We start from the raw sequence: 20,707 nt of genomic DNA on the forward strand, positions 1-20,707 counted from the left end.
CACACACACACACACACACATTTAATACTATTATTATTCATTTCTGCAAAAGGAACAGGCTACAAGTATAATGAGATGTAGACTAATAAAATAATCTTGAATATTGTTGTGATAATGTTTGCAATTGCGTTAAATGACCATGTGCATTTTATGGGGTATGATGATGATCTCAAGGGATCGTGCCAAACAAGTGGGCGGGTCGGGAAAGATGAGGGATGTGAGTCGGACAGCGAGTGCGCGTTCATGAGGCTTGCTGTTGCGAGGGTGGATTGTATCGTGGACGCGCGCGCAGGCAGGTAGTTCTGGAGAGTAGGCTACTCACGTCACGGGTCCGCAGCAAGCAAGCATCGAGATGCTGTGAGGACAAGGAGACGACGAAAGAGACGCATTTTAAACCAACACATAGGCTATTAATTTAAATGCCAGAACATGCTGCGGTAAAACAGATTCACTCCACTCCATATTGAAAACGATCCGCAATGGCGCTACGATCGCTATTAGAGGGCCGAAGCATACACTCATAAGGGAATTTAAACCACATCTAGCATCTACTGCATCAAGGACTGAGCAACGAAGGTAAGAATAGCTTGCAAGGATTCGCTGAGTGTAATTGCCATACGAACGAATGAATGAGGCCGGGAGAAGTTGACATGATAGCCTACTGTAACGTTTAAAGACAGTGCTGAAAAATAATCTGTATATTGCTTTTTCCATGATAATGATGCTTAGCATCACAGTGAAGGAAAATCGGAAAACAACGGTAGCCCTTGTGTTTAGGGCGAGCGTGAACGCACATTCCTAAATCTACTGTGTAGCAACCATAGACACATATGTTCATAGTAGCAACGCAACGCAACGCAGATCGGTTCAACAAGCAGACACAGAATCAAACCACACTCGCAGCTTGATATCTTCTATCAAGTATAGGACCATGCATTCAAAAAAGGTTTCATACTCCACTCTCTTGGGTTACCAGATAAATTAAACGGTAAAAGAATTATGACCAGCTTTAATTGCGTAACGGTAATCTGAAGCAGAAGTTAGCTAGCACGTATGATCTCTGCTTAGCTTTAAGCTAACATTAGCCTACCTAAAGCGAGTGTTGCCTATACTTGTCAATTGCTAGCCTGGTTTAGCAAGATCAGTGTTGACAACCCTGATTCTTAGGTCAGGGTGAACCGTCCAATTGTCTCTTAATGCAGTGGTAAATTTAACACAATTTCTCAATTTCTTGGTTCTCTATTTGAATAACAGTTAACTATCCAATGTCGTGTTATTGGTAGTTTTTCTATCATGCCTTCAACAATATCATCACCCTTGTATTAGATATTCTGGTAAATCAGTTTATAAAGGTTATGTCGCAATTATGTCTTTTTATTTCGGCGACCAAGATACTCACGGACAACCACAGATGTTGCTATGCGATGATAAAGCAGTCTGATGTCCATGTGAGTCTCCATGGTAAGAATGTCAACCAAAGACTGAGTCAAATTCGACAAGGCCACACATGGAACATGGACTAAGGAGGCACGAGCCTAACTTCACTTGTGTTAACTCAGATAATGAATTAAATTAAACATAACGAGAGTAGCCTACTTCCCTCTGCACAGAGAAGTTTATCTTTAAGACCGCACAAATACAATGACTGATGTGAAGCATCAGGCTATTAGATGCTTTTTGGATTTTTTTAAAGGAAAGTCAGAATAGAAGTCTTCATTTATTTGTTGACTTAGGGTACTTGAATAGGAAACTATTTCTTTGTGTGGCTGGCTGTCCCCATACTGAACTTCCAGATAGTAATTTTCATAGCTGACAATTTTATCCAAAGTCATTTAGAGGGGAATAGTCAAGCTGCAGTTCATACGTACACTACAATGCACCACATCACAAATGAGCCTTATTAAGCTTTTATATGGTGTTCATTAGACAGTTAATAATGTGTTATTACCATTATGAAGCAGTCACGTCAGCTTTAGACATTAATTTCTGCAGTGTTATTAGGTAAGCCATTTTTGTAAATGAACCGCACCACGAAAATGAAAGACATTTACATTTTCATAGTATCACAAGACAATGGCATGCAGTAGATAATAGGGATGGAAATCACAGAGTAACTCACAAATCGACACGGTCACAATACGTTGCCCTCGATAACAATAATACCACGATTCAGCAATTCTGCAAAACACGATACATTGTAAAATATTAATCTACAATACAGCAAGTTATCTGTGCAAATTAAGTACATTGTATAGGTATCAATATTTTGTCCACTCCTAGAAGATAAACCAAAGTCTGGGTTTTTTTTGTAAGTTATGTTATGTACATTTTCACATTCATTACACAGGACAGTGAAGAGAGAACAGGAAATGAGTAGGAGAAAGAGAGATTGGTAAATTACGTCAGCTTGGACTCGAACCCGTGGGGGCACTGAGACCATATGTGGCATGAGACTCCAACACCACCACTGCACCATGGCTAAGAAATTCCTTCCCTTTATGCCTGAACATGACTACAGCTGAAAAATCATAGGGCATGATTGACATTGAGATGTGTCATAGACACTTGAGGCTGTGCTTTTTTGAACTACAATAATTTGTGTTATTTAATATCATGATTGTTTTAGGATATACCGATACAGGATATGGACTGTGTGATAATAAATTATTTGTGGTTACTCTGCTATGTGTCATACATGGTGTCTTCAGTGTTTGTCAGTAGATGCTAAAAACATTAGCAAAGGTCCCTCTAAAGGTCAGCAAAACTAAAAAACGAGAGAGAGATGAATCTTAAAATTGTGACCTCGCACAACATGCTGAGTGCTGTTTTGTTATTCTGTTACATTTACCGGCTTTGTGGACTGTCCAAACCTTAGCTGACTCAATGTACTCACTTTCTCCAGCAGTCATTATGCACTCGGAGCAGTTCTACACACACACACACACACACACACACAGCCTGGAGTGACACAGGCCTGCATATCTTAGTCATCACAGTTAGCTCATGCCATGCTGTCCTGCAACAATTGTCATTTGTTTGTTTGGCTGCGTCTTTGTTGTTCCAGGGACTTTTATTCTGTAAGCTTACAGTTGTGTTGGACAACTTATCTGTGTTCGGGCAAAACTGTCACTGTGCCGTCTTTATGTAACTGCATCATAGTCTTGAGTCCGATGTGCTGTTGTGTTGTCAGTGAGCCCAAGAAGTTCAGTCAGGCCCCGCAGATGAAAGGTTGAGCTGCTGTTGTGTGAGATTTCATCTTTTCTCTCGAGGAGGGTTTCCTAATGCATATTCTGGAGATCACAACCGCTGTATGTTTAGTGTGTCTCTTTTCTCTACCACACGTGACTGGACTCCTCAAGTTTCCATAAAACCTTCCAAAGAAACGGGAATTAAATGTTGGTGAAAAACACCTGCTGCTTGCCTACACTTGGTGGTTTGAAACACCTGATTCAGATTGTCATGGCTATTGTCTGATTTCAGTTTGTTAGTTGGAAATGTTCAAATACATGCAGTGCATAGGGTAGGACTGTGTTTAAAACTTCACCTCTGAGTTGAAATTGTGGTGTGGTGTTTGTGTTATAATTTTCACCAAAATATTGCCAGCCAGCATGTCATCCTGAATAGACCATTGCGACTTATGCCTAACCTTTTTTGATAAATATTAAATCTGAATTGTATTGACAATGTTATGCGTTAAAATGTTCGCGTTTGTGTGTGTGTGTGTGTGTGTGTGTGTGTTAAACAACACTAATGTCTGCCCAGTCATGCTTCTGTTGTTGTTTGTAAGGTTGGAGGTGTAGGAGAATCAGCTCATACTAGGCCAATCAGAAGGGTGTACTGTGGTATATTGATAGCTGTTGGTTCCTCCCTGCGAATCTGGATGGATGGGTGAACAGATTGCATCTTAGTTTGCCGATCTTGACTCAGGGGAGCAGTGTGTGTGTGTGTGTGTGTGTTGGGGTTGAATCAGTGCACTTACACCCATCTGGAGCACACCCACTCAGAGATTCCCTTTCAGGAAGAAGAATTCCAGCTGCAGTACCAGTGAAAGAACAGTATACGCTATTCATGGAGTACTGGGGTGTCCTGGAAAGTCTGTAAATTTGATTCATGAACGTGCTATTAGGGACACAGCAAGAGACATCCCACTCCCTTTGAATACTGGATTGCAAATATGAAAGTGAAATGTGAAATAACATCTTTTATTTCTTGGTAATTCTTCTCAAATTAAGGATCTACTGAGCTGTCCATAGTCAGGTATATTGGAACTGCTGGCTTGCCTCCCTGTCATCTTGCTTTGATTTTATATTTGGCCAAGCTTTTCTTTCACTAGTGATAAAATTGTCTGTCCCAAATCACAATTATATCTTAACTTCTCATTCATTAGATTAGATTTCAGTGATCAGCGTTTAAAGCATTAGGAAATGCCCTGTGATTTTTGAGGTGTTTGACGTACATTAATCTTACTTCCAAAATGTGACATTAACAGTTAAACAAATAAAGTCAGTGTCAGGGTTATGTTTGATAAATTAAGCATTATGGCACGAACAGGTGGACTGATATGTTCACTGTAGGGCTGGTAGCTCTGTCGAGTTGGTGTAGAGTAATTGAATGACCTCACCAATGACATTATGTCTGTGGCATAACTATTATGCAATTTTTTGTAGGTTGCGATGAAAAGTAGCCTTTGGAGGGTTAATAGTGTACTGAAACCATTGTTTGGTTTGGTTTTGTAAAAAATTAGCTAGGGCGATGTACATTCTGATAGACATAACAAAACCAGCTGCTAATGTGCAGGTTACAGTTGTTTGAATGTATACAGTTGTTTACACTCTTAAAATGAATGTGTTGTCCCTATCTGGACACAGAGATGTGTTAAAAAAATCAACACAAGTTTTCAACACATTTGTTTTAATAGTGTACCAGCCTGCTGGTAAGCATAGTTTATGTATGTTTGTGTGTGTGCGCGCGCGTTTGTGTGTGTGTGTATGTGTGTGTGATAGATTGGGAGAGAGTGAGACAGAGAGGGAGAGCACCAGCTAGATGCAGGGAAAAGGCGTGGCAGCTGCAGTCAGCTCCTGGACATAAAGGGGTGGCTTTCTCAAGGCCAGTCTACTACTCTGCCCTCACTTAGCCTATATTGATTCTTTCATCAGTTTGTGCTGTTTAACCTGAAATATATGATTGTTTAAGTTATGTGTCCCCTCTCTCTTTCTCTCTCTCTCTCTCTCTCTCTCAGGCCCTGACCAGGCCCTGATGCCAGGCTTGACTACAGGTGGACTTTGCTAGAGGAAAGCACTCGGACGCTCCAGAGGCAGGATGAGTGGCGGCTCGGAGCAGACTGACATCCTGTCACCGGCCGTCATGGTCAAGGACAGATGGAAAGTGGTGGGTCAACACAGCCCTGCTCAGCTCATCAGCTTTCTCTCTTTTCTCTTTTCTTTTCTGCATCCCTTTTGTTTTCACAGTTCCCATGGGTTATCACATTTCTTGAAAATACTGGGAAGTCTATTCCAGTTATGGACAATCATGAAATATCAGGGGAATTTGTAGCATGTTTAAAAAGGCTATATGTAGAATCCTGTTGGATTCGAGTTGTTTTGAAAGCAGCATTACCTTTTTGATGGCACTTTTCCATTGACTTGCATTGTATTTGGTACAGCGCTACTTGGGGTAAAAGTGGTATGTGTTACGAGAGAGACAGTCCGGAGGTCCTGAGCAGGCTGATGAGCATGCTAACTTAGTGGATACCTGACCAACAGCATAGGCTTTTTTATTTCTTCTCATTTGGATTATTTTTAAGCACTGAAAACATCTGTTTTCTGCTATTTTCAGTGGTCAGTTTCAGGCACACTCAAATTCTTGATTGGTCAGGTGAAGCTGTATGAAGTAACTACATAAGGGTGAACTCTACTATAACTGTGCCCTCTAGCTATGCTGTCCAAAACTGAGACAAAGCTACGGTGACACACTGGGACACACACACACACACACACACACACACACACACACACACACACAATCACTGACTCTTCCCTGCTCTGTACGCATGAATGTTTTCAATGGGAAAAGGCCGTTTTCCGTCCTTGCCAGAGTCTTTAAATCTTGCCCACTCTCATCTCTGTCCCTCTAATCCTTAAATTATGAGGAGGGCGCATGGATTAAGAGTTTCTCTCTTTCTCTATCTCTCTCTCTCTCTCTCTCTCTCTCTATCTATCTATCTCCTCCCCCTCTCTCTCTCAGCTCTTCTCTCCACTGCAACCCTCCACTCCACACACACAAATGCCTTAAGGCTGGCACTCTCCTCTGCAAGCTTCCCCTCAGGGATCAGGGATATTTCAGTATGTGTGCATTGCACCCCAGTTGTCTCGGTGTGTGCAGTGTCAGGGGCTTATTGTATCAGTGTCAGTGCCTTGCTATTTTGAGCAGCCTGGGCTATTTGCGGGCTTGTTAGTATTTGCTGTGGAGGCTGTGACTCTCCTACTCCGTGCTCACAGTGCCAGCAGGGTCCTCGTCAATGCAGGGGACAGGGCAGGGCAGGGAGGGGTCTGGAGGGGGGGGGGGGCACGTAAGGTGAGGGCTGTAGTGCCATGCCGCTGCCCTCCTCGTGTGGAACTCTGTTATGTAACCAGTGCCACTCATCCTGATGCAGCCGCTGAGAGAGAGAGAGAGAGACATAGGGGAGGAGAGGAAAAGAGAGGAAAAGAGGGAGGGGTGACGGAGAGAGAGACGGGGAATAGAGAGACAGACGGCATAGTGAGGAGAAAGATGGGGGAGTGAGCGAGGCAGACAGGAAGAGACAGACAAAGTGCCCGACAAAGCATTTTCTGACAAGGTCGCTCCAAGGTTGCGAATAAAAAGAAATCGTGCATCTGAGACCAAAAAAAAATGTCACCAGTGGAAACGTTACATAATCACTGTAACTTAAGATGCCATAACCGAGTCTCAGGCAGCACTAATGAGGAGTCTGCTCCGGTCTCCCCATCGAGACGAATTAAGCTAAAACGACTAACACCTCTCCCTGATTCTTTCTTGCTCCTCTTCCCACAGCTGAAAAAGATCGGAGGTGGCGGCTTCGGCGAGATCTACGATGCTACGGACCTACTGACCCGGAACAGTGTGGCTCTCAAGGTGGAGTCGGCGCAGCAGCCCAAGCAGGTGCTGAAGATGGAGGTGGCCGTCCTGAAGAAGCTGCAGGGTAAAGCTGCCTTTCGTCCTCCCCTCTTCCCCTCCTCTGATCCGTGTCTTTGAATGGGTCATAAGGAGCTGGTTTTACCACCCTGGATTATTAGCAGGATTAGAGTCCCAGCTGCCAATATTCTGAGGGCATTGTCACTGTTCTCTCCCACGTGTAAAGCTGGAACGGTGTCATTACAGAACAAGGGAGGGTGATAAGAAGACATGGAACTGGGATGCATGTAATTAAGTAAAATGTCAAATGCATTTTCTGTGCATCAGAACTTCATAGATACAGATCAAGTGCAATCATCAATAGAATTAGTATTCAAAGCTTAGTAGCTTTTTACAGAGGTAGGGTTCTAACACTGTCAAGAGCATAGATAACGATATAGTAACATGGAGGACCTCTGTTGGACAGGATGAGACATTTAGCAGTGTGTGTGTGTGTGGGGGGGGGGATTTTGAGTCATTCTAGTGAGGGAAGGGGGGCAAGGGAGAAGGAAATAGGAGAAGTGAGGGGGAAGACAGGAAATGAGACAAGATACCAGCTGTGTAGGAAAAACAGAGAGAGAAATGGATTTTCATATAACAAAATCCTGCACCCTGGTTCCGTATACAACGAATGCTACATTGTACTGGGTTATATCGAGATTTAGAGGTCGATTCAGTGAGGGTTGGTTGCTGCTGGGGGGGGTTCTCAGATTCTGGGTGCATTGCCCCTTGGCTCTCACTGAACTCAGCAAACGGTAACTCTTGTGGTATGCAGAAGTGTCACTGAACTTCCAGTTTTTCACCCCCTTGCTACAGACCTTTAAGGGAAGGGAATATAATCTGACAGTTTTGCTGGCACTGGCTTTTTAGAGCTTAATAGCTTGAATGTAAGTGCCTTTGATGGCCGACATGCTTCATAGAATCCATTGTATGAATTCAGGCCCAGATCGGCTTAGCATGCTTGAAAAGGCCCATTATAAAAGCTATTGTTTACTATTTTGTATGTTCCATCCTTTAAAAACTCTCCATCTCAAACATTGGCCTCAAGCCAAATTCCTACAAATAGCTGTGAAGGTGCTGTGTCCGCTTCTATTTTGTGGGAAACATTACTACATTTGAAGTTGTCTACCAGTTATCCAACAACTTATTTAACGGTCCGTGTATGATTCGTTCATTCATTTTTCCATTTAAAACCAACAATCAAAAAACAATGTACTTGTTTTTTTCTATATCCACTTCTATAACCAAAATGAAAAACCTGGATAACGAGTCGTATTTTCATTTTCCAAAATTGTACTTAAAATGGACAAATCGGATAACAAGACAAGCTCTTACATTCCTTCATTCGTTTTGTTTACTTGTCAGAACACAATTGGTGTGACCAGGAAGTCACCGTTGTCCTCAAATAGACAGCATCACTTCAACGTTTACCCAATTGTTTTTATTTGTTGTCCTTGAACCTTGATGTATGCAGATGGACATTGCCGCAAGGAATCAGTGGTTTTGAGTTTGATATTCACAAAGCAGAAGGTCTTTAGGGTCCTTCACCCTCCTCAACCCGCCACCACATCCCAGTTGTTTTCACAGGAGTGAGAGGGTGGTGGTGCTCTTTTAAGTGAACACAGCTCACCACCTGTAACACACTGTTGTTATACTAGAACGGGTCATATCCTCCACGTGGAACAGGTTTTGGATGAAAGCATTTGTTTAATAAAAAGGCTGTTGTATGTGTCACTCCTTTGTTTGAAATCCCTCTCTTCAGGTCTCAAGAGTCTCGAAAGTGGATCAACATACCCGTCATTACTAGTTCCTAAGGGAGACATCTCAAGATCTTTCTTTCTTCTTCTCACTATACGTCTCTCTCTCTCTCTCTCTCTCTCTCTCTCTCTCTCTCTCTCTACTTGCTGGTCCTTCCACTCCCTCGTTTTTCATCTTCTGGCCTTCATCATCTTCCTCTATTTCTTCTCTCGTGTCAGACAGAAAAAATCAATGTGGCCTGGATCATGTTACCGCGGCTCTCAGGCTGATGGGTCTGCTGCTTCCTGTTAGGGCCTGGGGGAGAACACAAGACCCATTGCCCCATACCTCAGCACCATTTCCTTTCATGTTCCTGTGCATGAGTAGCACACATCAGTACTGCCAGTTTTGTCTGTGATTTTTATAGATGACAACCTGCCCTGTCAATAGGGGGTAATGTATAGAACGCCGGTCATTATTGGGAAAATAAGTCCCGACAGGGCTAACCGGACCCCGACGCGCAGTGGAGGGGTCTTGTTCCGCCCTGAAGGGACTTATTTTCCCAATAATGACCGGCGTTCTATACATTATCCTGCTTATTACACGGCTACTTGCCAAAACGAAATAATAAACTCCCCACGATATGACTTTAGCCTACATAGCCTAGCCTATTTGTTACCGTTACAAACAAATAGTTTGCAACAACACACGCTGAACTTGAACTTGAACATTCTTTAGAACACAGCTCATCAACCGTCTGCTTTCACTTTTGAATGAAGTTCCAGTCCTTGCGTAGTGATATGAATTACCTGAATTAGAAGCACAAACTCCGTTGCCATTGACAGCGGTCATTATTTTTTTCAGAGGTCCTTTCCTCGGAAACAATGACCGCTAGAATTTTGGGAAATCCTATTCAAGTCAATGGAGCGTTCTACTTGTCTTGTGAAGAGCCGTGTAATAAATTGAGATATTGTATAGAAAGTGTACGTACATGACTAGGTGAATGGTCCCAAAATGTCTGCCCAACTCAGGGCAGTTGAAGGATGAAACCAGCCCATCCATCATGTCATACAACAGGATGTTGTAGGGCAACACCAAACATCTCTGCTGATCATCTTGGCTTTGTTTGAGTCTATGTTTCATTGTGTTGTGTAATCCACAGGTAAAAACCATGTGTGTCGCTTTGTGGGATGTGGTCGCAATGATCGCTTCAACTACGTCGTCATGGAGCTTCAGGTATGAGCCAGTCACTTCTTCTGTCCTCCATTGTTTTGTGTGTTATGTGTTATACGTCTGTCTCTGTATTCCCTGTTCCCATGTATGTCTGCTGATACATCAGTCATTTATGGTTAAATTAATTTGATGATACATATACAGTATGTCAACTTTATCTGTCTAGATGGCCATGGTATAAAAACACTGAGCATCTAGAGTCTTTCATTAGATTAGCTGGAAAAGTTACAAAATACTGTGCACGTCATAGGTGGCAGTGACCTCACTGTGTTTTGGTTTGTGGCGTGTTTTTTATGCGTGTCTGATGTCCTGGTCAGGGTCGGAACCTGGCGGACCTGCGGCGCAGCATGAGCCGGGGCACGTTCAGCGTCAGCACCACGCTGCGGCTGGGCCGACAGATCCTGGAGGCCATCGAGAGCATCCACTCTGTCGGCTTTCTGCACCGTGACATCAAACCGGTGAGACACAGCATGTATGTGTGTGTGTGTGTGTGCGTGTGTGTATGTGTGTGTGTGTGTGTGTGCATACTGTATGTGATAGCTCTTGAATGCCTTTCTTACTCTCGCTCTCACCCGCCTTGTTTTTTAGTCCAACTTTGCCATGGGCCGCTTCCCCAGTACATGCCGAACCTGCTACATGTTGGACTTTGGCCTGGCCCGGCAGTTCACCAACTCATGCCAGGAGGTCCGACCGGTAAGTAAAGCCAAAAACAAAAATGTGTGTGTGTGTGCGTGTGTGTGTTTGTTTGTGTTTATGTGTTATTGATGTTTGGTTGTTCAGCACAGGATCAGATGGGTGTGTGTAACCTCTAAATATAAATGTGCTACTGACATGAGATCATGCACATCTGCCAACATTTTATTCTATGTAAGAACCAAGTGAATACATCATAAGGAAGACCCTATGTTATGCATTTGTGTATTTTACATATGTTTCATTTTTTTCAGCCTCGACCAATGGCAGGATTTCGTGGCACTGTACGATATGCTTCAGTCAACGCACACAAAAACAAGGTGAGGTTCAGCTTCTCCTGCGATTCTTAATAACTGCCTTTTTTATTTCATTAATTGTCATGTTTACCCAGAGCCTTTGTAATTTTCATGTTATAATAGTAACGTTATAGACTGAATTATAACATATATAATGCACCCTTTTTACTTCCACAGGAGATGGGACGGCATGATGACTTGTGGTCCCTGTTCTACATGCTGGTGGAGTTTCTGGTGGGCCAACTACCATGGAGGAAGATCAAAGACAAGGTACCACCATCCTGTTGACATGTGATGATTTTGAGGCATCTAACCAAGTTGATATCTGATAAATGGAGAACAGAATATATCAAATTTATCAGAATATGTGGTCCACTTTAAGCTGGTAAACAAGATGTAAAAAGATAGTCCCAGAAGGACCTGTATCGGTCCAGGGTTATAGTAGAAATATGAACTGTATTACTGAAGGAATATAGTAAGGATACAAATTACGAATTGGATAACAGGAGAAAAAAATGGATGTGTAATCAAGAACGCATAGTTCAATAAGCAGGGGGACCTAATAAAGAACAATAAATCTCTGAGAAACGTGATGAAGCATTTATTGCCACTGTTTGCTGAAGAGTAAGAGGATAGACACACTGTGATAGTGATGATGTCTGTGAGTTTTTTCTGCTTTGGTATAAACAAATGCTTTTTGTGTGCGACATTCAGGAACAGGTTGGGAAGCTGAAGGACACTTATGACCACCGGCTCATGCTGAAACACCTGCCAGCCGAGTTCAGCATCTTCCTGGACCACATCAGTGAACTGGACTACTATACCAAACCGGACTACGAGGTACAGGAATTATGGAGTGTGTTTGGATGAGTGTGTGTGTGCAGTGTACCACTGATATTGTAATATTGTATCACCTGAGATTCAATAGATTAACAGTGGGATGAATTTTGAGATATAAAAAAAATCAGTTTCAGTTTTAGGGGCCAAGCATCAGGGCTAGAGATAGTTCCCCCTTCCATCAGGGCTAGAGATGGTTCCCCTTTCCATCAAGGCTCCACCTCAGCACACTAAGCATATCTTCAGGACATGCATGCTGTCAACACACTGAGCCTCAAGACATAGACCTTACGCAGAACGCTTTGTGTTGCAGCTGCTGATGTCGGTTTTTGAGAACAGCATGAAGACATACGCGGTTGTGGAGAATTACATGTACGACTGGGAGAGGATTAACACGGACAGCTCTCAGGCCGTCAACACCACCAACGCCACCCCTCAGCACCATACGCGACTCACCCCAGCACACATGGGGTATGTCACAATTACAAACTGCATATACACGATATTGCACTACGATTGATAACAGGATTATGAGGTTCCATGGTACCTTTGTAAAATACAAATGGATACTTCACTCACACATGGAATATCAGCTGTACAAAAAATATTTAAACAGTATACAATACAATTTCAGACAATATAGGCAGATCATGTGTGGAAGTATACTGTATTGTACTATTGTGCTACTGCATCATGTGTGTAAGTATGCTGTATTGTGCTGTATGCATACTGTATTGTGCAGCATGCTTTATGCTGGTTAATTATCTAGGCTCAGTGCATTATTGAAGTGTGGCAAATGGATGTTAGACCAGTGATAGCTGAAAGTCAGCCTCATCTATTTTTCAGTAGCCATTTCTCAGTTATGTGCCTGATGTAATGTACCCTGCCATGTGTGGCTGTGTTTCTGTAGCATGGCTAATGCCTCGAACCTCCACGGGGACCTCATGAAGGACCTTCTCAAGGAGAACACGGACGAGGTGCTGCAGGACGAGCAGCTTAGCGACGGGGAGAACAACCCCCCTCTCCTCGAGCGCTCCCCCGGCCAGCCTGCCAACCAGCAGGAGCCTGACGTGTGGGAGGAGATGGACCGCAACTGCAACCACCTCCGGCCGACGGTGCTTAAGGTGACCACCCCCTCACTGATCGCCACAAACAGTCTACTGGGGATGTCTCTGGGATTTGTGATATGCGATTCCATAGTGTGATAATAAATCTGCCTTTGTGTCTGTACCGGTTGCGGACGGAACTAATAACAAGTACAGTTGGTTCAAATTGCAAGAGTAAAATAATACATTTCATACCTACACTATGTTGTTAATTTAGCATTAAAATGTATGCCAAATAATGATTTGCATTAGTAATTTAATCTGTGTTCCATCATTATGAGCATATTGTGTCCTGGCCATCAGTTGAAACTGAACCGTTTACACAATCAGGCCCATTCAATACAATAAAAGATTGTTCAGCCTGAATCATATTCTTCCAGACTGGCAAAGACGACGAGCAAAACCAGAACCAGGGCAACCTGACCCCGCACACAGGGCTCAGTCTGGCCTCTCCGGTGAAGCTCCGCTCGGACGCCAGCCCCTCGGACGCACCACTGCTGAGGAAACTGCGGAACCTCCATAGCCTGGACCTGGAGAAGAGGCTGACCCTGGAGCCCAAACCCAGCACCGAGCGCTTCCTGGAGGCCTGGTGAGAACAGAGCCAGAGGTCTCCCCTGGCAGTGCCCCACTCACCATGCCATAGTTCTCAAATCTAAATACCTCACAGGGTCATTTAGTGATTCAAGACTCCCTGCCCTGATACATTTTATAGTATTGTTCAATAAATAATTAATTTCAGTTATTAACAGTGAATGTTGACAGATGTACGATATACAAATTCCCAGTAAATGTATGATGCTGTTATGGATGGTGAAATGATAGACCTGTCCAAACATAACTTAGTTATAAAAATATTCAACATTTACATGTTAATGGTTCTTCCTTACATGATTCATATCACATATTCATGTCACGATGAACTCTTTTGTAAAACAGACTGAACATAACTTTTTAAAAACCATCTTCTCAGCTCAGCGAAGCAGCAGGCCGGCAACACATCAGACAAGCCAGCAGGCCACAGCCTTGGCCTCGGTGTGCTCAGCAATGGTGGCCCTGGCGACCGCATCTGGCACTACGACGAGGAGGTCCTCTCGGGCGGCGGGGGCAGCGGCAGTGGCGTGGCCAAGCGCGGCTCCCTGGGCTCCCCGGCCGCCACGGGGCAGGGCGAGGGCGCCGCCAGCAGCAGCTTTGTGGCGCTGAACCTGAGCCTGTGCCGCGGCGGTGACGGCGACGCCAACTCGCACGACTGGGTGATGGTGGAGGCGCCGTCCAACCTGCAGGAGCGCGGCGGCAGCAGCGTGGGCCTGGCCACGGGGGCCAAGGTCACCATCAGCCCCTCGGAGGAGGGAGAGGTGGACGAGCTAGACCCCAACCAGGAGGGACCCGCTCGGAGCACCGGCGACGGACCGGCACGCTCGGAGCCCAGGGCTGACCAGCAGGAGCTGAGCGTGGAGACAGCAAGCACCATGCCCCCCATAACACCCACTAGCCCCGCCAATGGCCTGCCGGACGAAGTCCTCTCACAGGTAAGCACTTGGGACATCAGGGGTCATTTGGGATTTGGATGCACTACAGCGTTTAGGGGTCACATACTTGCGTTTGGGCTATGTTAAATTCCTTTCAAATTCTTTGTTTTTAATGTTGCGTTTTTAAACAGGCTTTTTCGGCTTCATGTATGCTACTGCTATATCATCTACAGCCAGAGCACTGTTATTTTGGTGATCCTCTGAGTTGCCTTGCTTATGCATCAAAGCTCATCACGAGAGAATGTCAGTTTGAAGTCTGCCATGATGCTTATTAGAGTTCACATCCTTCTACATATTTTTGTGTTATGCTGCCACAAACACCTCATTGAAAATCTGTGCAAAACTTCTGTTACTACTGTTTTTACAAAAGAGCTGCGGTACACAAAATGTATTTGGATTTTTTGACCCAGAAATGAATATATATTAAAGGTGTATTGAATAGATAAGTGTTTATAGTAATTATAGCAATTCTGTGGCCATTTTACATTCACAGGTATACTGTAGATAGTATGAACCTACTTCACGTCTGACAAAAGTTGTCTATTATGTCTGTGAGTGGTAGTGGTGTGGAGATATCAAGTGTTAGCCGGTCTTGACCTGAAGCTCATCATGTCAGCAATCTGATCTGTGGTGTCCTGCGCTGCCACTGAGGCCTCTCCTCTCAGGTCATCCCCTTCTGAGGTCTCAGGGCAGGCTTTCTTAACCTCCTCCACACACACACACACACACACACACACACACACACACACACACACACACACACACACACACATACATATACGCACACACACACACACACACACACACACACACACACACACACACACACACACACACACACACACACACACACACACAACACACATACACACTTCCCTTCCAGCTAAATATCAGGGCTGGTTATTGGTCAAATATAGGGAAGGAAGCAAAGATAGGATCGGATTTGGTCACTCATGTAGGGAGGGAAACAAGGACAGAAGACTGTTTACTTACCGGCCGATCTGTCATACCCCACTTCCAAATTTCCTTTCTCCTTTGGTCATTCCTCCCTTCGCTTTGAAATCTGACTTCACTTGCTTCCCTCTCTCCCCTCCTCTCTTTCTCTATCCCTCTATCCCTGTCATCCATCTGCTGTACTATATTCTGCCCAATGGTCCCTCTTTGCATGGCCCCATCTCCCTCTACCTCTCCTTCTGTTTTTCTCTGCCCTTCGTCCTTGCTTTTATTCTCTCATGTCTTTCTCTGTCTCTCTCGCTGACCTTTCTCTCTTTTCTTTCCTACCCTCTCATCTCTGTTTATGCTCTTTCTTCTCTCTCTCTCTCTCTCTCTCTCTCTCTCGCCTCTCTCTCGCCTCTTCCTCTCTCTATGATCTTATCTCTTCTCTCTCGCTATCTCCCTCTCCCCTCCCCCTCCTCTAAACTCACATGTATCTCATCTCTCCCTCCATCTCCCCTCCTCCATCTCCCCTCCTCCATCCCTCCCTCCCTCCCTGCTTGTAGTTCCCCACCTCCCCTCTGTCTCCGCTGGAGGAGCCTGTGGTCCAGCAGCCGTGCGGGGCCCTGTTTCCGCCCCAGCGCTCCCCCAGCCCCCACCCCACGCTCTCGGACCCCCTGCGCCGGCGCCACGGCCTGCCCTGCCCGTCCGGACTGTGCCGGAGCCGTTCGGTCGACCCGCCGCGCCTCCACCACCACCACCACCACCACCACCAGCTTCAGCCCCACCAGCTTCAACCCCAACACCACCAATACCACCAGCACCCTTCCTCCTGCTCTTCCTCCTCCTCTGCCTCGCTCCTCCCACCATCCCCCGGCACGTCCTCAGGGCACGGCCAGCGCTCGCCGGGCCACCGCAAACTCCCCGCCATCCCAGCGGGCGCCTCCGGCACCAAGATCCCCTCCGTCATACGCATCACCCGCGCACAGCTCCAGCAGGTGAATAACCCCCCCTCCCCCATGGCACCACCCTCTCCCGCCCCAACCTGTTACCATCCTCCAATGGACCCGTCCTGGCTTTTGAGTTGCTGACCTTGCACCCATTACACATGGCTACCATCCTTTTTGCTTTATGCTTGTTTGTTTTGCTAAGCTTTATTTTGTTTTATTTTTAATTTGTCGTGGTGTTCCTTGTTCTCTTTGAAGACTCTGTGTATTTTCGTGCTGTAACTTCTGTGTCGTTTATCGTAATAACCAGTGAATCTCAGTTCTACCATTTATAGAACTGAGTTCAATCAGGTGTTTGAACATTGTCATGAACTGTGTGCATGTCGTGGACCCCCGCAGCCTGCATTTTCTCGTCTGTGGTGGCGTTTCTGTTGTGGTTCTCTCCCATGTCAGCAATTACTTAATTCTTGGCAGCTGATTTGACTTCTTGTGAATAGTTAATTTAGAGTTGAAGGCGCTGTGGGACTTATTCATGGGTTTCATCAGGTCCCTTTCCACAGGTGTATAAAATCAAGCACCTAGATTATGAATACAGACTGCATGGTGCTTGATTAATACACCTGTGGAAAGGGACCTGATGAAACCCATGAATAGCATTGCCAGGTTGTCATCTGATTTAATTGTCTGAGTTCTGAACCACATCCTGAAATGTTCTATCTCCCACAGATGCTGCTTTGAGATGCATTTGTCATAATATTTCAAATATTGACGGGATATTATGTGTCCATCCCACTCTCTTGCTCTCTGTGCAATTTCTCACCTCCTTTCTTCTCTCTTGCTCTTTATTTAATTAATTTAATTTATTTATTTATTTTGTCGTCCTCATACTCACTCTCTCTCTCTCTCTCTCTCTCTCTCTCTCTCTTTCTTTTCCACCTCTGCCTTTATCTCCTTCCCTCCCACTCTCAATATCTCTTTTTCCATAGCTCAATGCTCAGCGTTTAGCCGCAAACTCCCCGCCTGCCTCCGACAGTTCCCCCCACTGCCACCTGGTGGACAAAAATGAGAACAACAACTACTCGGCACAGGATCGCCCAGTCACTCCAACCACGCCACCCACCCCTCAGGAGCGCTGCCCTCCCTCTGCCTCCCCCACCCCAGAGGGGGACCCCCCACCCGAGGAGGACCAGTCTCCACCCAGGGCTGCGGGCTCCATGCCCAGCTTGGTGTCTCCACGCTCATCTCCCCGCTCGCCCTGCAGTCCCGTGCCACTGAACGCCGAAGAAGAACATCCCCTTCGAGAGGAGGATGGAGACGCACCCACTCCACCCAGCTCTGAGCAGCAGGAGCAACAGCAGGAGGAGGGGGAGGGGGAGGTGGCGGAGGAGGTGCCCCCAGTGGAGGCGGAGAGGAGCCGTGGCTCAGTGGCGCCCCGTCTCCGGCTCAGCCGCATCCCCGTGCTGGAGCCCAGCAGCCTGCTGCTGTCCAGCCCCATCGCCACCACCCCCGGGGGTTCGGCCAAGCAGAAGCTCCTGCTGAAAAAGGCCCACCAGGGGGCGCCACTGCTGCTGTCTCCCTCCTGCTCCCCCTCGCCGTCGCTAGAGAGGCGCTGCGTCGCGCCGCAGACCGACTCCCCTGCCGCCGCTGACCGCTCCCAGGACGAGGAGTCCCTGCAGGGGGTGTCGGTGTCGGACCGGCAGGGGGGCGACGAGGCACTGTCCCTCTCCTCCTCGTCCAGTCCTCTGTCCCGAAAGAGCAGGATACCACGGCCAGTGCACTCAGAGGGGTCCTCCACTGCTCCAGAGAGCCGCTCTTCCCAGTTCTTACCACGGCCGCCTCCAGGCAAACCACCCAGCCGACCCTGCATAGATAGCCGGTAAGGTCACTCAGTGCAAACAAAACTGTTCTCTTGGGGCAGAAGATCCTGTTCTGTCTGCTGTGTAATCTGATAATCATAGAAATTATTAATGTGATCACCAATTTGCTGTCTGGAAACAAATGTATCATTGGCAGATGTACTCGTGTAGCTAACAAAATTAGATTTGGCAAACCTTTTTCTCCCTCTATTTTTCACTCTCAAGTCAGTCTTCTTTTTTCCTCCACTCGCTCTCCATTCTCCTACTTTGATATAGCATCCTTTGTTTTTAATATTTTTTCACTTCCTTACCTCCTTCCTTCCTTTTCTCTAGTCTGAGGCGCTACCGCATCCGCGCGGGCAGCACTGGTGACTCGGAGCTCCTCAGCTGCCTGGCCCAGCTGATGCAGAACGGCATGGCCACCTCGCCGACCGGCCGTCCGCTCCGCTCCTGCTCGCCCCACGTGGGCCGCTCCTCACCGCGCTTGGTGTCCGGCGTCTGCGGCGGCGTCCACCCCCACCACCACCCCCGCAGCTCCAGTGCCTCGCCCCGCTCGGCCTCCTCGCTGCAGCGCTCGGCCTCGTCATCTCCGCCGTCCCGCCCGGGCCCTGGCCGCAGCCGCTCGCCGCCCAGCCAGTCCAGCGGCTCGTCGCCCCCGGGGCCCGCCAACGCCCGCCGCACGCACCTCCAGCTGCGCCACCACCTCCACCACAGCCAGAGGGGCAAGGCTGGCTGTGGGCACGTGCAGAGCCGCGAGTGGAAGTGCTCCAGCAAGTTGAGCAGATAGTCATCTACGTCTGCGGGCCCCTGGGGATACCACTGGAGCTCTAATCGTGTTTGTGTGTGTGTGTGTGTGTGTGTGTGTGTGGGCGCTAGTGTGTGGGTGATTTTGAATCCTTTGAGAGATTCTGCGAGATGTGAGTGTGATCCCAGGTGAGGAACTGCTGCCTTTCGTGTGCCGACAACATTTGGTGCGACTGTGCCAGTTAAACACAATCATGTGCAGATTGAGTGTTAAAACCTGTTTTCAAAGCATGGAATCTAAGACTGTGCCAGTGTGTGTGTGCACAGGACAAGGCTAATGAAGTGTTTGCACTGTTGGAGAAACACTACTGTCAGGAGAGCAGAGCTAATGGGGTGAGGAGCTGGGCTATAGCCCCTTGATGGGGGCTTTTGCTAGAAAGGGATTTAACTAAACACCTCAGAACAGGCAACACTTCCTCTGAATAAGATATGAGCTACACCAGGCGCGTAACTGAAACGTTCCGTTCGCGTAGCGTTAATTAGCTGCCACTATAATCAATGAAAGTAGCTACACCAGACGTGATAGCGTCGCGTACGTTCGAAAAAAATAGACCAGTCTTTTCAAATGGATTTTATGCGTCGCGAACGGAACGCTTCAGTTACGCACCTGGTGTAGCTCATACCTAAGACTATAAGAAACGCTTTAGAGCCTCAGACATAGGTTAGTATAGAAGAGGGTCACTGGCCCCGTTCCTGTGACCATAGCCTCCCACTTTCCATTAATGCTTCAGGCTTTGGATGCCATTCAGTGCAGCGATCAGCATTTAAAACCGCTGGTTAGTATATAAGTCTCATAGAATGGATATGTCATTCTGTTCTTTTCTGTTGACATGAGCCTGTATTTAGAACATCCACGTAACTGCAATTATGCGTCATCAGTACATAACTATACAGATACTCTATATTAAGACCTCTGACTGCAGGCATAGAGAAGCAGAAGCTGCTGAATGCAGTCAAATGTGCTGTTGTCAGTTAGGAGATTTAATGAATTTTCAGAGGAAATGTTGCCTATAAGATTTCATCACAAAATCTATTAAGTGATAAGTTCTACCATCTGTACAATACTCTCTCCAGCATTAAGAGTTATTACATGCACTCTTTGGTTAGTAATGTGTCCCTACTTGAAGATTAATGACTCCCAAAAAATGAAAACAAAGACCTCCTGTGAAGACCTCCTCAGTTGACCTTTGTCTCGCATACCTCCCCTGACTGCTCAGTGTGCTCACCTGCATTCCGGTTGCATTTTTTGTCCTGATTGTTTGCGTCATGGAAATGATTGTTTTCCTTTTGACTTGTCTGGTATTTACACTAGCACGCATTTCATAGGGTCCGTAAAAGCATGTGGTTATGCAGTAATGCCCACGGCACCACAAGCACGGTGATGCGTGGCTGTCAGTATGTGTACGAATGTATACTGTGAAGCTCACACTAAATAGTGTGTATGTGTGTATGTAGGTACGTGTATCGCAAGGAGCACGGACAACATGTGTATGTAGGCGTGTGTGTGTGTGTGTGTGTGTGTGTGTGTTTGTGTGTTTGTGAGTGTGTGTGTATGTGTGTGTGAGTGAG

The 20,707-nt window shown here is 46.3% G+C and overlaps 1 protein-coding gene across 2 annotated transcripts; it reads left to right on the forward strand.

The window, feature by feature from the left end:
* The first annotated feature begins 261 nt into the window (after window positions 1-261).
* ttbk2a (tau tubulin kinase 2a) lies at window positions 262-19,602 on the forward strand. Of its 2 annotated transcripts, XM_076299180.1 has the most exons (16): window positions 262-576; window positions 5,240-5,388; window positions 7,051-7,198; window positions 10,070-10,143; window positions 10,458-10,598; window positions 10,729-10,833; window positions 11,088-11,153; window positions 11,307-11,399; window positions 11,844-11,969; window positions 12,280-12,437; window positions 12,877-13,090; window positions 13,453-13,661; window positions 14,043-14,598; window positions 16,098-16,529; window positions 17,465-18,354; window positions 18,668-19,602. In XM_076299180.1, exons 2-16 carry the CDS (start codon window positions 5,320-5,322, stop codon window positions 19,119-19,121), a joined length of 3,735 nt encoding a protein of 1,244 aa, XP_076155295.1. In that variant the 5' UTR covers window positions 262-576; window positions 5,240-5,319; the 3' UTR covers window positions 19,122-19,602. The 2 variants fall into 2 exon arrangements, with proteins under 2 accessions (XP_076155295.1, XP_076155296.1); XM_076299181.1 differs by lacking the exon at window positions 16,098-16,529.
* Window positions 19,603-20,707: the final 1,105 nt, after the last annotated feature.

This window comes from Alosa pseudoharengus, unplaced genomic scaffold (genome assembly GCF_046254945.1).
Source record: "Alosa pseudoharengus isolate Yale_2024_CS ecotype anadromous, Long Island Sound unplaced genomic scaffold, YU_APseudo_1.1 YU_APseudo_1.1_scf_22, whole genome shotgun sequence".
Classification (NCBI taxonomy): Eukaryota; Metazoa; Chordata; class Actinopteri; order Clupeiformes; family Clupeidae; genus Alosa; species Alosa pseudoharengus.